We start from the raw sequence: 15,189 nt of genomic DNA, 5'->3' as shown, positions 1-15,189 counted from the left end.
AGATAGTGGATTTATTCCGCACCTTCTTGGAAGGTGCAGGATATACCCACTATTTCCGGTGTCTGGACTGCAGACACCATTCCCAGTTTTCCGGACTAAATTAGTCCGGAAAACTGTGGACTACCCACCCTCCTCCCCCAAAGCCTTTTGAAAATTAAAGAAAACTTACCCAGCCTCCAGTACACTCTTGCAGCAGTTCTCCCTGTGTTTTAAAAACACAGATGTTCCTGGGAGCCTGTCCACACCCACCCCAGAAAACGTGTGCTTTCTGGGGTGGGTGTCCAGATGCTCTTGCGGGACTGGCCCACAAGAACATCTGGAAGCCCTATCCCCCCTCCCCCAAAGCCCTTTGAAAAGTGAAGAAAACTTACCCGGCCTCAAGTAGACTGTAGCCGGAGCTCTTGTATCGTGTAGAAATGGAGAGCGGGGGGACAGGGGAGGAAAATCACTCGACCCCAGCCCCCCCCCCCCCCCCCGGCACGTCATTTCTACACTCTGCGAGTGCTGTAGCTACAGTCTACTGGAGGCTGGGAAAGTTTTATTTACTTTTCAAAGGGGTTTGGGGGCTTTGGGGGAGGTAGGGCTTCCAGATGTTCTTGTGGGCTAGTCCCGCGAGAGCATCTGGACACCCACCCCAGAAAGCATGTGCTTTCTGGGGTGGGTGTGAACAGGCCCCCAGGAACATCTGTGTTTATAAAACGTGAATGATCCTGGGATAACTGCCTGTCTGGAACCACCCTAAGGCGCACCAAAGGGTTTACGGCAACCTTGGCTTCCTATGTTCTTTTGGTAGCATTAATCCACTGGAAATGAATATTAGAACACACAGTCCTTTATTAAATAAGACCATACCAAAAGGGCAGCATTTCACAACATAAATCGAACAAGTGCAGGAGTCAAGGATATTGACCCAAGTCTCTAGGAATCTCTAGATCAGTGGTTCTCAACCTGTGGGTTCCCAGACATGTTGGCCTTCAAATCCCAGAAATCCTAACAGCTGGTGAACTGGCTAGGATTTCTGGGTGTTAAGAGTCCAAAACATCTGGGGACCCACAGGTTGAGAACCACTGGTGTTGATTTTGCAGTTCAACATTGTGGCCAAGTTTGTCCAGAAGGTAAGCATACAATGTGCTGGAGCACCTAGAGATCCCTAACACTTGTGGCATTTGTAGTTCTTCTGATGGGAGCTGACCACAGAATTATGTTGGAGGATTGAAGAGAATATGAAACAGAAGTTTTCTTTGGTAAAAAAAATTAAAAAAAATAAAATGGTAGGTTTTCCACTTTCATGAGGGTCCTTTGCCCTCACTCTCTGCAAAAATGGAAAGCCTATTGTATATATACACCAAAACGTTTCCAACAATTAGTTTTTTCCAACTATAAATATCGACTGCAATGTCTAAACCAGTGGTTCTTAACCTGTGGGTCCGCAGGTGTTTTCGCCTACAACTCTCAGAAATCCCAGCCAGTTTACCAGCTGTTGGGATTTCTGGGAGTTGGAGGCCAAAACATCTGGGGACCCACAGGTTGAGAACTACTGGTCTAAACTGTCAACTACTAAAAAGAACTACTGACTCCTTGTAATGGAAGCACTTATCTAATAAATTGCAACAGTTTGTCCTGATGAAGAGGTAATTGTTGGAATCACACTAGTTTTTTAAAATAGATTTCATAAATCTGTGCTGTAGTGTTTCCGCTTTTTAAAAGTTGTGATAGCAAGCATCCTGTTGGCAGATACAGTTCCTTGACATCTCAAACCAGCATCAACCACTAGAGAGCACTGTCATTTCTTTTTGGTTTCTTTGCAGGCCACCACATAGCGCTGAGCCACATTCAGGGGTGGAGAGTAGCCATCTGCATAGCTGGTGTCCTCAAACAGCACTGAATAATCGTCCTGGGGCTACAAGGAGACAGGTAAGGGAGGGGGATAAACATTAACTCCCTAAAGTGAGAGACCCTACGTTCACTACCACACATTCTCACAACCCAAACTGTTTTGCTTTAGCATCAATTGCCTATACAGCAGCCTTCAAACCTTAGCCTTCAGATGTTTTGGACTTCAACTTCCACAATTCCTAACAGCCAATAAACTGGCTAGGATTTCTGGGAGTTGAAGTCCAAAATACCTGGAGGGCCAAAGTTTGCCCATGGCCTGCTATAGAGTTTGCTTGTGTGTGTGTGTCAGGAGCAACTTGAGAAATTGTAAGTCGCTTCTGGTGTGAGGACATTGCCCAGGGGATGCCCGGATATTTTTTTTATGTTTTACCATCCTTGTGGGGAGCTGGAGCTGACAGAGGGAGCTCATACATTATAGAATAATGTGACCCAAACTGTGGGATGGACCAACTCAGTGGTTTTCAATCTTTGTTCTTCCATAGGTTTTAGACTTAAGTCCTTACTGTCAAGCAAGATGACTGTGGCTACTGGAAGATGAAGTCAAAAACTCCCACACGTTAGCAACAAAGACAATCTATATAAATACAAATGTAATGTTCGTTTGTGGGATTAACATAACTCAATAACCGCTGGGTAAATTGACATGAAATTTGGACACAAAATACTGATCAAGCCAACGAGTGACTATAACTCATAAAAACACAGAAAAATACAGCAGAAGAAACTTAAAAAGCAACCCCTCCCCAAAATACATTACAATGCATGCGCAAAACCACATATATATACAAATATATACAGAAATACATACACACATATATGCACACTAGGCTTGGGCGGTTTTGTTCGTTAATTTCGTAATTCGTTATTAATTCGTATTTAAATTAGCTTACGATCCAATATTGAGCCATGCAGGAATAGTGTGAGGAGTAAATTAAATTCGAAACAATTTTTTCAATTTATTTCGTAATTGTTTCGTAATTGTTTCGTTATTATTTTGTAATTATTTTTTAATTATTTTCGTATGTCTGGTGCAAGTTTTATAGTTGTTGTTTGTTTTATCACACCAACGGTCAACAACAGAGGGAGAGGGAAGCTTCAGAAGTTCCCCCTGTCCCATTTGGAGGTTTTTTTTAGCATATTGCGCAATTGCGTCCGCCATTAACGAATCGATTCGTAATTATACGAAATTTCGTAAATTTCGAAATTTTTAAAAGGAAAATTTCGGAATTCTTTTAAAAAATGAAACGAGTTTAGAAACAAATTTTTCCGTTGTTACCCAGCCCTAATGCACACACAAAACACATACACAGAAAGGGGTAAGGAGGGAGAGAAAGAAGGAAAGAAAGAAAGGTAGAGAAGGAAGGAGAGAACGAAATAAAAAAGTGCAAGAGGGAAGGAAGGAGAGAAAGAATGAAAGAGAGAAGGAGGGAAGGAACAAAAGAGACAAGGAAGGATGGAACCAAAGAGCAAAGGAAGTAAGTAAAGAAACAGAGAAGGAAGAAAGAAGAAGGGAAAGAAAAAGAGGGAAGGAAGGAGAGAAAAAAAGAAGGAGACAAAGAAGGAAGGAAGGTTGGCCACAGCAACGCGTGGTGGGCCAACCTTTGTGGAAGCGAGAGAGATTACAGAGCACAAGGCAAGCAAACTCTTTTCTCTCTTAGTTGACTCCTAACAATAATGATCCTCCTCCCATGCAGCAACTACGCTTCTTAAAAGACTCCATCAGGTCTCAATGGGAGCTTCCAAAGAGCTTAAGGAGCAGGAGACCATGGGAGAAAAGCCTCCTCACCTGAGGCCTAGATTGACATTTGTTTAGCTCTAGCAAAACAGCTTTTATTTTGAATGGGAATTCATGAACAAATGGGCAAAGAAGGGAGAGAACAGAGAAGAACTGTCTCATGGCTTCTTCCTTACCCGCTGTGGTGGAGTGTGGATAAGCGCTCGGTAGAAGCAGGTAGTCTGTGGGTACAAGGCCAGGACCAGCTGGTCCTTCTGGAACAGGGCCTCAGGATCCGTTTCAGGGTTGGCTTTCCACTGGGGCAGGGGGATGATGCGTCGCCGGCTCAGGGTATGGCGCCTATGGGGGAAAGGTACAAATGAAGGCAGGGAAATCCGACTTCTCACAAACCTGACAACAGATCTCCCCCAGTCATAACCACCACTTACTCTTTTCCCTCTTCATCAATGTCATCCACTTCATACCTGGGGAAGACAAAACGATGGGTGAGAATTCACACAATTTAATTTGCACCACTGTACAGGAGAAATAGCACAGATGAACCAAAGAGACTCCCACTATGAGGTGTTCAGAAGGCTACCAAAATGATATAGCGCCTGAAAGCCATGCCCTATGAAGAGTGTGCTTTGGAAGCTGGGTGTGTTTAGCCTGGAAAAGAAATGGTTAAGGAGGGGTATAATAGCTATTTAAATATATAAAGGATGTCATATTGAAGATAGAGCAAGCTTTTCCTGCAGAAGAGATAAAGCGGGGTATAAATAAATAAACATAAACATAATAATAATCAAGCCTGAAAAAGTTACGGAAAAGGAAAACATCAAACTACTCTGGGACTTCCAAATTCAGACTGTCAGAGTTTTGGAGCACAATACTCCTGACCTCACGATAGTGGGAAAAAAGTATGGATGGTCGATGTTGCAATCCCAGGCGACAGCAGGATTGACGAGAAGCAACTGGAAAAGCTGACAATATACGAGGATGTAAAGATCGAACTGCAAAGACTCTGGCACAAGCCAGTAAAGGTGGCCCCACTGCTGATCAGCACACTGGGTGCAGTGCCTAAAGACTTTGGCCTGCACTTAAACACAATCGGTTCTGACAAAATTACCATCTGTCAGCTGCAAAAGGCCACCCTACTTGGTTCTGCATGCATTATTTGCCGATACATCACACAGCTACACACTTGGAAACTGCCTGACATGTAATCCAATACAAAAACCAGCATAGTGATCCTGTTTGCTGTGTACTAATCTTGTGTATACAAGAATAACAATAGCAACAACAAGCTTGTTTCTGCTGCTCCAGAGACCAGGGTACTGAGCAATGAATTCCAGCTACAGAAACAACAGGAAAAACCTGAGGGTAAGAACTGTTTGAAAGTGGAATATGCTACTTTGGGATATAGTGTGATGATGTCTCCTACTTTGGAAGCTTTTAAATAGAGGCTGGATGGTCATATCTTGGGAATGCTTTCATTGTGTATTCTTGCACAATAAGGGATTGGATTGGTTATGGACTCTTCCAATTCTATGATTCTATAAAGCATCACAAATCCATTTTTTTCTGAATAACTGGAAAGGTTGCTTCTAATTGGTATTCAGATCAACATCCCTTCTAAACTCTTAAGAGAAAAATTACATTTCATGCTTGTGTCTGTTCCTGGGCCAATTTAGGCTCGATGAAAACAGTGTCCTGTAGTCCAGTTCTATTGCACAGGATGTACTCCATATACTCACTTGTTGGTGGCATGGTTGTAGCTCACTGCCTCAGCCAAGATCCACTGCTCATCCCCATCAACTGCCTTGACACGAGCTGCCACTTTGTCCCCTGGCTTGGCCACATAATCGCTAGAGGCAGGGATGGCCCCACAGAGTGGGGGAGGCCTGCAGAGGTGACAGAGAATCAAGAAAGGAAAGCATACCTACTAAAGTACAGCCATTCAAGGCGACTTCTCAGCACACAGAACAATCCCTGAATACTCACTTCTCCCCAGGTTTCCCAATCCATAAAGGAAGCGTCATAGCCGACTGCTGGAGGAGCGTCATCAGCACGCCCCGGCGCATAGTCTTGCGAGGTGGCTCAGAGTCATTGTAGAGGCCAGCAATCTTGGCAGCTGTGAGAAGAGAAGGAAACAGAACAGGATAACTTAGTTAGCATCAAACCAATTTAGGGCTTGAGTATTATTTATTTATTTTATTTGCCATATTTATACCCTGCCCTTCTCAACCCCAAAGGGGGCTCAAGGCAGCTTTACACACAGACAACTATTATTATTAATATTGTTATTATATTTATTTATACCTTGCTTTATCTCTCCCAAAGGATACAAAGCAGCTTAGCTCATCATCTTTGTAAGATGAGCTAATAGAAAGTTACTGGTGTTTTATACTTTTTACAGGGTTTTTATAATGTGTGTTAATTATCTCACAAGGATGATAAAAACATCAAAAATCATCTGAGCGTCCCCTGGGCAATGTCCTTGCAGACAGCCAATTCCCTCACACCAGAAGCGACTTGAAGTTTCTCAGGTCACTCCTGACACAACAACAAAAATAAATCTATGGTTGTTAATGTTCGTCCAGCAATTTTAAGTCCAGCTTGGATTCATGAAGCCCCACATGTTGCATGATGTATTCTGCATACTAGCTGAATAAGTCGGGTGAGAGTAAAAAGCCTTGCTGTACTCCTTTCCCAATCTTGAACCGGTCGGTTGTTCTGTGGTCTGTTCTTACCGTTGCTATTTGATTGTTATACAGATGCCTCAGATACTTATACCTTCAACCATTAGTGGGTAGTTTCAAATTACAGGAGGAGGAAGGACTACCTGTAACTTATAGTCTTCAGGGCCAACTTCAGCCTCAAATAAAACCTTGGTCCACATCTCAGACCAGAATTTCTGAAGCCTCTGAATTCTCCTGATTAGACAATAACCAATTGTCTAATCAGAAGGCTGGGTAACACACCCCTTTCAGTGGGCTCTGATAATAAAGGCAAGACCAGCAAACTGGAAACAAGGGCTGAAGCCACAGCCATTCAGGAAAAAGTATTGGCTGGTTTTGGTGCCATTTATGCCATGGCTTTCAAGCAGTTTACCCCATAAATTTGATCTTCCCTCTTCAAGACTATGTTGCACTCACCAATACGACGTTCTTCTAGAAGTGACTTAATCTCAGCAATTTTATCCAAGTCCTTACGTAGGATGCTGAAAAGGAGACAAAGGAAGAGTGAGCAGAGACTTTTCCAAAGAGGGAATGAAGTGCTTTTTGCATAATGTCCCATTTCACTCACTTGCATTCAGCTTCTGCATCAGCTTTGGCTGTCGTGTAGAGACCCCGCAACTTGGTCCGATAATAGGGAGATACTGACAGAAAGAAAGACAAGCAGATGAGGAAACTGAGCCCCGAGCTTCCCATACAACTCCCATGCTCTGATATCTAGGCAGAGTACCCCTGGTAGTAAACTATTTTTTTTTTATTTGCAGTATTTATATTCCGCCGTTCTCACCCCGCAGGGGACTCAGGGCAGATTACAATGTACATATACATGGCAAACATTCAATGCCATAGTCACACAACATATATAGACAGACACAGAGGCAATTTAACATTTCAACTTTTCATGTGGGTATTCTGGCCACCAGGGGAGCTGTTGCTTCATCGTCCATTTGTGACACTGCTGAAGTACTTCTTCATTCTTTGCATGCTTGGAGATTTTTATGGCGTCGTAAATTAGCCTCCCTGCATAAGCAGTACCTAAATTTCCTACTTGACAGATGCAACTGTTTTTCGGGCTGCAAAGGTCGACAGCAAGCTACACAAATTGGTCGGAAGCTCACTCTGACCTGGGCTGGCTTCGAACTCATGACCTTTAGGTCAGTAGTGATCTTAAAGTAGCTGACTCCCAGTCAGCTGCACCAAGGATTGTTCTGGAAGAGTTGGGAAAGAGCAAAGGCATTGGACAAGACTGCTTTATAGGTACAAAACACGCAAGAAAAGTCAAATCAAGACTCTCTAGTCCAGGCTTGGGCAAACTTGGGCCCTCCAGGTGTTTTGGACTTCAACTCCCATACTTGGCTGTTAGGAATTGTGGGAGTTGAAGTCCAAAACACCTGGAGGGCCCAAGTTTGCCCATGCCTGGACTAGTCTCACACTGTGTTTTCCACTTTGATCAAACAAGTGCCAATGGGAAGGTCACAAGTAGGACATGAGGGCAACAATTCCTACTAGTATTGATAATAAGTTGCTTCTGATCCTGGCCACTGAAAGAACAGTTCAATCATTAAATGAATGAGAGAATGAATGAATGCCACCATTGAACTCTGTTGAAGTAAATTCCACCGTTTTTTTCATCCACTGCAAATTTGCAACTCAGTCAAATACTAGAGAGACCATGAGGCAAAACAGACAGATGTGGACATAAATATGGCATCTCTCAGCTTCAAAGGATGATGCCTGCTTCTGAATTGCTTTTTTTTTTTTACATGAAGGAAGACGTCTCCCTACACGCTTTCTCCAAAATCTATATAAATAAAAATGTAATGTTTGTGGGATTAATATAACTCAAAAACCACTGGACGAATTGACACCAAATTTTGACACAATACACCTATCAGGCCCATGAGTAACCATTACTCACAAATACACTGAAAAACACAACAGAAGGGACTAAAAAGGCCAAAAAAGAACGACCTTCCAGCAAACAAAACACACAATAGCATATCCACACTCTCTTCCGGACTACAGCTCCCAGCATTCCCTAGACCAGGCCCTTTAAGAGAGGAAGATGATCCAAATGCACTGCTTCCAAGCTGCAAGCTTTTTTGTCCTTAGATTTCTTTGAGAGCATCCCAATCCCTGTGTATTTCCAATTTCCTATTCCTGGACTGCAACTCCCAGCAATCCTCCAGATAGATGGATTAGATAAAGATAGGTAGATAGATAGATAAGATATATAGATCAAGAGGACTGCTGGGAGTTGCAGTCCAAGAATAGGTAGAGAAGTAAGAAAGGGGAGAAAGAGGAAGGGAAAGAAAAGAGGGGAACGAAGAGAAGAGGAAGAGAAGGAAGGAGAGAAAGAAAGGTGGAGAGAAAGAGGGAGGGAAGGTTGGCCACAGCAACTCATGGCAGGTACAACTAGTCACATATAAATATATATATCCTCATATGTTTTCCAAATAAAATATCTCCAAATGTTGTAACCTTTTCTCATGAAACACTTAGGTTGTCCTGTTTGCCACCTATCTAGATGTACAATATCCTTTTGAGACACAAGAATTTCCCAATACAGGATACTCCAGGTATTTTGGGCTACCAATATGTAGCTACACATTGCTCCAAATACACTGTAGATTTAAGTTGAAACATAAACATGTACAGTCCCAACTCACTTTTATTTTCTGTCTGCATCCTCTCATGTGTTTTCTGGATGTTCACCAGGTTGTGTTCGCTCCTTGATCGTTCCTCCTGACAACAAAAGTGACTCTGGGTAACTTTACTAGCAAAATACCTTCTCTCTAATCACATATGCTGTCATATTAGACTGTTTCCCCAGTCCTTCCCATCCAACCTTCTGACATAGTATATTAAGACTGCAAATTTAAAAGATGCTCTTTATCCAGAGAAACAGCTGGGAAAATCTTCCATTCTGTCATTGCAGACAACCACAAAGGGAGGAGACTCTCTTTTCTCTCCACATTCACATCACTTTTCATACAAAAGGAAAATTTTGTATCACCTGTGTTTGTTTGATAAGCTGATGCAACTCCCCCAGGAGTTCGGAAATGCGGGAATCGGCTGATACTAGAGCCATATCACTGAAAGATATGGGGAAAGGAAAACAAATTCAAAAAGTTAATTTTTCATAATTATGTATATTATTTATATTACATTATTTCATATTATATTATTTCATTATTTATTATTTATATTATATTATTTCATTATATTATTTCATTATTATATTATATTATTAAATTATTATTATTTATATTATATTATTTCATTCTGTGGGAGTACAACTCCATGAAGTGCAATAAAGGTTGCACTGCGGAGATAGGGGAGGAAGGGATCTTTATCACCAAAATATACAATATTATGTTTCAAAAGGGGTTGTCTTTGAAGACCTCTCTCTTCTGGCAGGCCTACCCAAACAATTTTAGATGGTGAATTTTAAATGTGCATTATATTTGCATTTTTATACATGTACTTGTATTTAATCCTTGCATTATATATTTTAATATTTGTATTTTGTGACGGTATGTCAATGCACGTATTTTATGGTAATGTGTTCTAACTGTGTTGTGCCCTACCTCGAGCCAGGATAAGCAGGTAACAAATATATTATTACTATTATTATTTGATACACAAGATTAGTACACAGCAAACAAGATCACTATGTTGGCTTTTGTGTTTGAACACACCGGACATTTCCCATGTCTCTAGTACTATGTGATGTATTGGTGAATAATGCGTGCAGATCCGAGTAGGATGGCCTTTTGCAACTGACAGATGGTAATTTTGTCAGGGCTGATTGTTTTTAAATGCAGGCCAAGGTCTTAAGGCACTGCACCCAGTATGCCGATCACCATTAGGCCCACCTTTACTGGCTTGTGCCAGAGTCTTTGTAGTTCAATCTTTAAATCCTCATATCGTGTCAGCTTTTCTCTTCAATCCTGCTGTCACCTGGAAATTGCGACATCGACAATCCATACTTTGTTTTTTTAACACAATTGTGAGGTCAGGAGTATTGGGCTCCAGAACTGTCTGTCTGAATTCAGAAGTCCCTGAGGAGTTTGGCGTGTTCTTCTTCTTCTTCTTATTGTTGTTGTTGCCATAAACATCATCATCATCATCATCTGAATGACACATGCTGAACTAATGCAATGTAGCCTTGAGATCAATGCAAACAAGAGAATCAGAGTCTTCCCGACTGACTAAACCCCTGGCAAGTTTTTGTTAACCATATTGAGCCTGTGGACGAAAAGTTCTTTATGCCTGCTATGGAAAATATTGAGCAAGAATGATGAAGCAATGTGCTGACTTAGGTTCTGGCACTGTTCTGATATTCTTAGAAGTCTTTTCCAACCCCTGGTGTCATCCAGATGTGTTTAGACTACAAATAACACCATGCCCATACAGCATAGTGAGTGAGCCTTCAGGCAGGGATGATGGGGATTGTAGTCCAAGCATCAAGAATTTGCCTGTTTTGGAAAAATGTTATTATATGACTAGTGCTAACTAAGAACCAGCCATCAAGATAACAAGACATTCTGCTAATGTTGATCAGTCCCAAAACCAAACTGAACTAAATTTGGATCAGGGCTGAATTAGATGAGGAGAGTCTGAAGTGGTGCATACTGCAACCAAAAATGTGGAGGGCGAACCATAGAAAGAGGGAAGCCACACAATATATCTCCACAATGTGGCAGCACATACCACTGCAAGGAAAGGGAAAAGGAAGCTAAGGCAAGGTTTGTTCACATTACCATTCTAACTTCTAACTTAAGATACAAATCTAACCAGCAAAACCCAAACACAATGGCTGAGAAAAGGAAGAAAATAAAGGAGTATTATTTTCTTTTCTGCTACTATTCTGTTTGCCACAGGAAGTTTTGAAAGACCTTTGTCAGAGTGCTTGCGTTTCTTCATTTAGACTACAGTCCTTTCTCAATCCAGTCCCACCCTTCCTTTTTCTTCATATTTGTTCTTTATTTGAGTGAATCTCTGTATTGGTTTAGTAGTGGTTTTTATTCAACAGTGTTGTGTGCTGTTTAATGTTTTTAATTATTCATTTTAGATGGGGCTATGTTTATCACCTTTGGTTTTACACGGTATTGTTTTGATCACTGTTTGTCACTTTAAGATAAAAAGGGCACTATATAAATAATAATAATAATAATAATAATAATAATAAAGGGGGGAAATAGGAGAAGAAATCTGGACATCTGAAAAGCAGCTGAAAAAGTGTGTGTGTTGGGGGGGGGGGGCGTGGATTAAGCAAGACTAAAAGCTGGAAAGTATAAAAGTTTCCAGCTTTTAGTCTTGAATAATCCCTTCCTCCCACTTTTTCGCTGCTTTTCAGATGTCTTGGTTTGCCTTTGCCTTCCTCTGGATTTAATAATAATAATAATAATAATAATAATAATAATAATTATTATTATTATTATTATTTGGTGATTGGCCCACTGGGTGCAGTACCTAAAGACCTTGGCCTGCACTTAAAAACAATTGGCGCTGACAAAATTACCACCTGTCAGCTGCCCGGATCTGCATGCATTATTCGCCAATACATCACACAGTCCTAGACATTTTGGAAGCCAGTATAGTGATCTTGATTGCTGTGTACTAATATTGTTGTGTATAGTAATTTTATTTCTTACCCACCTCTCCTCAGGGCTCAAGGTAGGTTACAAAACAATTAAACGATATAAACACAGCAAAACTCTACAAATATTCACACTAAAACATACTTCCATAAAAGTTACACACCAAAACGTATCTCTAAAAACTGCATATTATGACACACAAAACAGAGATGGAACAAAGGACATTTAAAATTCATGTTGAAAGACTGTCTGGGTAGACCTGCCCGAAGAGATAAATCTTTACATGGTTTTGAAATTCCATCAGCTGATTTAGGTGTCGGAGCTCTACCAGCAGGTTGTTCCACAGCCTGGGGGAGGCTGACTAAATGGTCCTCTGGGTGGTGGTTGCCAGTCAGGTTCTGCCTGGTTAGAGCAGATGCCCCTCAGAAGACTGAAGTGTGTGGGGCAGATTGTATGGGAGAAGGCGATCCTTTAGGTAACTTGGCCTTTAAAGGTCAAAACTATCACCTTGTAATTAGCTCAGAAAATAACTGGCAGCCAGTGGAGTGACTTTAGGATAGGTGTGATATGCTTACTCCTGAATGTTCCTGTAACCCAGTGGTTCTCAACCTGTTTGTCCCCAGGTGTTTTAGTCTACAACTCCCAGAAATCCCAGCCAGTCTACCAGCTGTCAGGATTTCTGGGAGTTGAAGGTCAAAACATCTGGGGACCCACAGGCTGAGAACCACTGCTGTAACCAATCTTGCTGCTGTATTTTGAACGAGTTGGGAGTTTCCGAACTTGGTACAAGGGTAGCCCAATGTCAAGTGCATTGCAAAAGTCCAACCTTGAGGTTACCAGTGCATGCACTACTATCTTTATGTCCTCCAAAGCTAGGAAGGGGTGCAGCTGGCATATCAGTCAAAGCTGATAGTAAGCACTCCTGTCACATCTACGTGGGTTGACATTTGGAGAGATGGTTCCAGGAGTAAGCTGCAAACACAAGTCTTTCAGGGGGAGTGCAACCCCATCCAGAACTGGTTGACACACCTCCATCCTCAGATGAGGACCCTTGGTGGCAAGCACCTGTTTTGTTTGAATTCAGTTTCAATTTGTTTATCCACATCCAGCCTATTACCTGCTCCGGGTATTCGTTTAGAGGAGACATACTATCCTCAGATGAAGATGTCTTTGAAGGCATGGAGAAATATATTTGGGTGTCATCACACATATTGGATATAGCCTATATGTCTGCTTTAATCCAATATTTATTTCTAATCTATGCGTTTTAAATATGTTTAGTTACATAATTCAAAGCTGGGGTGAAAATTGCTGGAAGAAACATTAACAACCTCAGATATGCAGATGACACCACTCTGATGGCCGAAAGCGAGGAGGAGCTGAGGAGCCTTCTAATCAAGGTGAAAGAAGAAAGTGCAAAAGCCGGGTTGCAGCTAAACATAAAAAAAAACCAAGATTATGGCAACAAGAATGACTGACAACTGGAAAATAAAGGGAGAAAATGTGGAGGCCGTGACAGACTTTGTATTTCTAGGCGCAAAGATTACTGCAGATGCAGACTGTGGCCAGGAAATCAGAAGGAGGAATGTCCAGTCTCAATAAAATAGTAAAGAGTAGAGACATCAGACTGGCAACAAAGATCCGCCTAGTCAAAGCCATGGTATTCCCTGTAGTAACCTACGGATGTGAGAGCTGGACCTTAGGGAAGGCTGAGCGAAGATCGATGCTTTTGAGCTGTGGTGCTGGAGGAAAGTTCTGAGAGTGCCTTGGACTGCGAGAAGATCCAACCAGTCCATCCTCCAGGAAATAAAACCCGACTGCTCATTGGAGGGAAGGATACTAGAGACTTTGGCCACATCATGAGGAGACAGCAAAGCCTGGAGAAGACAATGATGCTGGGGAAAGTGGAAGGTAAAAGGAAGCGGGGCCGACCAAGGGCAAGATGGATGGATGGCATCCTTGAAGTGACTGGACTGACCTTGAAGGAGCTGGGGGTGGTGACGTCCGACAGGGAGCTCTGGCGTGGGCTGGTCCATGAGGTCACGAAGAGTCTGAGACGACTGAACGAATGAACAACAACACATAATTCTAGGTTGTGTCCCACCTTTAGTCTTGGGGAAAGTAGCCTAAGACACAATAATAGTATTATTATCATCACCTGGTGTTCTCTGTACTTGGCTTCCCATTCAAGTACTAACCAGGCCTGGTCCTATTTAGCTTCCAATAACAAAAGGAATATAATGTCTTCAATGTGTAGGTTTATTAATATTGCTACTTTCTACCCTAAAAATAGATCTTTGTTAAAGTAATATGCTTGGAGAAGAAGCTTTGCTCAATATGGCAGCACATGTTTCCTCAAATTCTGTAATAGCCTTTGGACTCTCACAATTCCTTATTACAAAGTAAAACAATAGGGTTATACTCTGGCTGCAGCTGAACAAGTGGTTGCGCATGCGCAAAACCAAAAGCCACGTTTTCCTGGCTCCCAAGCGCAAGAGCGAGCGCGCATGCGCAAAGCCACATATTGGTTTCGCCCTCAGCACCCTTCTTTGTAGCAGCGCCCTCCCCCGCTCCCTACCGTTTGGGACTTAGATCGGTAGCAGCAGGACGACGTAGGAATGCGGGTGCGAGAAAACACAAAACAAAAAAAATATAAAAATTAAAAAAAATGCGGGTACGACTGAAAATGGCGCTAAATCCGCAGGAAGGAGTACCACGCATGCGCAGTTTGGAACCTGCCTTTGGGCGGCGCGCGCAACTGAAGTTTTTTTTTTTCTGACTGGAGGACAGATGAGTTCTAGTGCGCATGCGTAATATTCTCGGCAACGTTCGTTTCGCTGTCTTCTCGCATTCCAATGCCGAGCCGACTTTGTACCAATGCTATAGCAGCCTTCCTGACGCGCATGCGCATTAGTTACTACATGAGAGCCCTAAATCAACAGGCAACTTCAAGGCACAGAATTATTTTTGGAAATCCAATATTTTAAAAAAAATATTGGGACTGATGGACAATGCAATTTTAAGCATGTTTATTATAAAAACAGCTTATAAGTCAATGCTCTTTTGAACTACAAGTCCCAGAAGTCTCAGCCATAGAATCATAGAATCAAAGAGTTGGAAGAGACCTCATGGGCCATCCAGTCCAACCCCCTGCCAAGAAGCAGGAATATTGCATTCAAATCACCCCTGACAGTTGGCCATCCAGCCTCTGTTTAAAAGCCTCCAAAGAAGGAGC

The 15,189-nt window shown here is 42.1% G+C and overlaps 1 protein-coding gene across 3 annotated transcripts in view; it reads right to left on the bottom strand.

Moving 5' to 3' along the window:
- Window positions 1–816: 816 nt before the first annotated feature.
- Window positions 817–15,189, bottom strand: part of SGF29 (SAGA complex associated factor 29) — a 31,844-nt gene continuing 17,471 nt past the window's right edge. Inside the window, exons 1-11 of one of the 3 annotated variants that reach the window (XM_067469925.1) lie at window positions 14,533–14,713; window positions 13,286–13,387; window positions 9,365–9,443; window positions 9,018–9,093; window positions 6,920–6,992; window positions 6,769–6,833; window positions 5,615–5,744; window positions 5,368–5,514; window positions 4,060–4,095; window positions 3,808–3,970; window positions 817–1,900 (exon numbers count right to left, since the gene is read on the bottom strand). In XM_067469925.1, coding sequence (XP_067326026.1) covers window positions 1,784–1,900; window positions 3,808–3,970; window positions 4,060–4,095; window positions 5,368–5,514; window positions 5,615–5,744; window positions 6,769–6,833; window positions 6,920–6,992; window positions 9,018–9,093; window positions 9,365–9,443; window positions 13,286–13,387; window positions 14,533–14,675 — 1,131 coding nt within the window. In that variant the 5' untranslated portion in view covers window positions 14,676–14,713 and the 3' untranslated portion in view covers window positions 817–1,783. Of the gene's footprint in view, window positions 1,901–3,807; window positions 3,971–4,059; window positions 4,096–5,367; window positions 5,515–5,614; window positions 5,745–6,768; window positions 6,834–6,919; window positions 6,993–9,017; window positions 9,094–9,364; window positions 9,444–13,285; window positions 13,388–14,532; window positions 14,714–15,189 lie in introns of those variants that run through there. The other 2 variants (XM_067469926.1, XM_067469927.1) reach the window with 2 other exon arrangements.

This window comes from Anolis sagrei, chromosome 6 (assembly GCF_037176765.1).
Source record: "Anolis sagrei isolate rAnoSag1 chromosome 6, rAnoSag1.mat, whole genome shotgun sequence".
NCBI classification, from domain to species: domain Eukaryota; kingdom Metazoa; phylum Chordata; class Lepidosauria; order Squamata; family Dactyloidae; genus Anolis; species Anolis sagrei.
The sequence above is the reverse complement of the archived record's forward strand: the minus strand, read 5'-3'. Positions and strand labels throughout refer to the sequence as shown.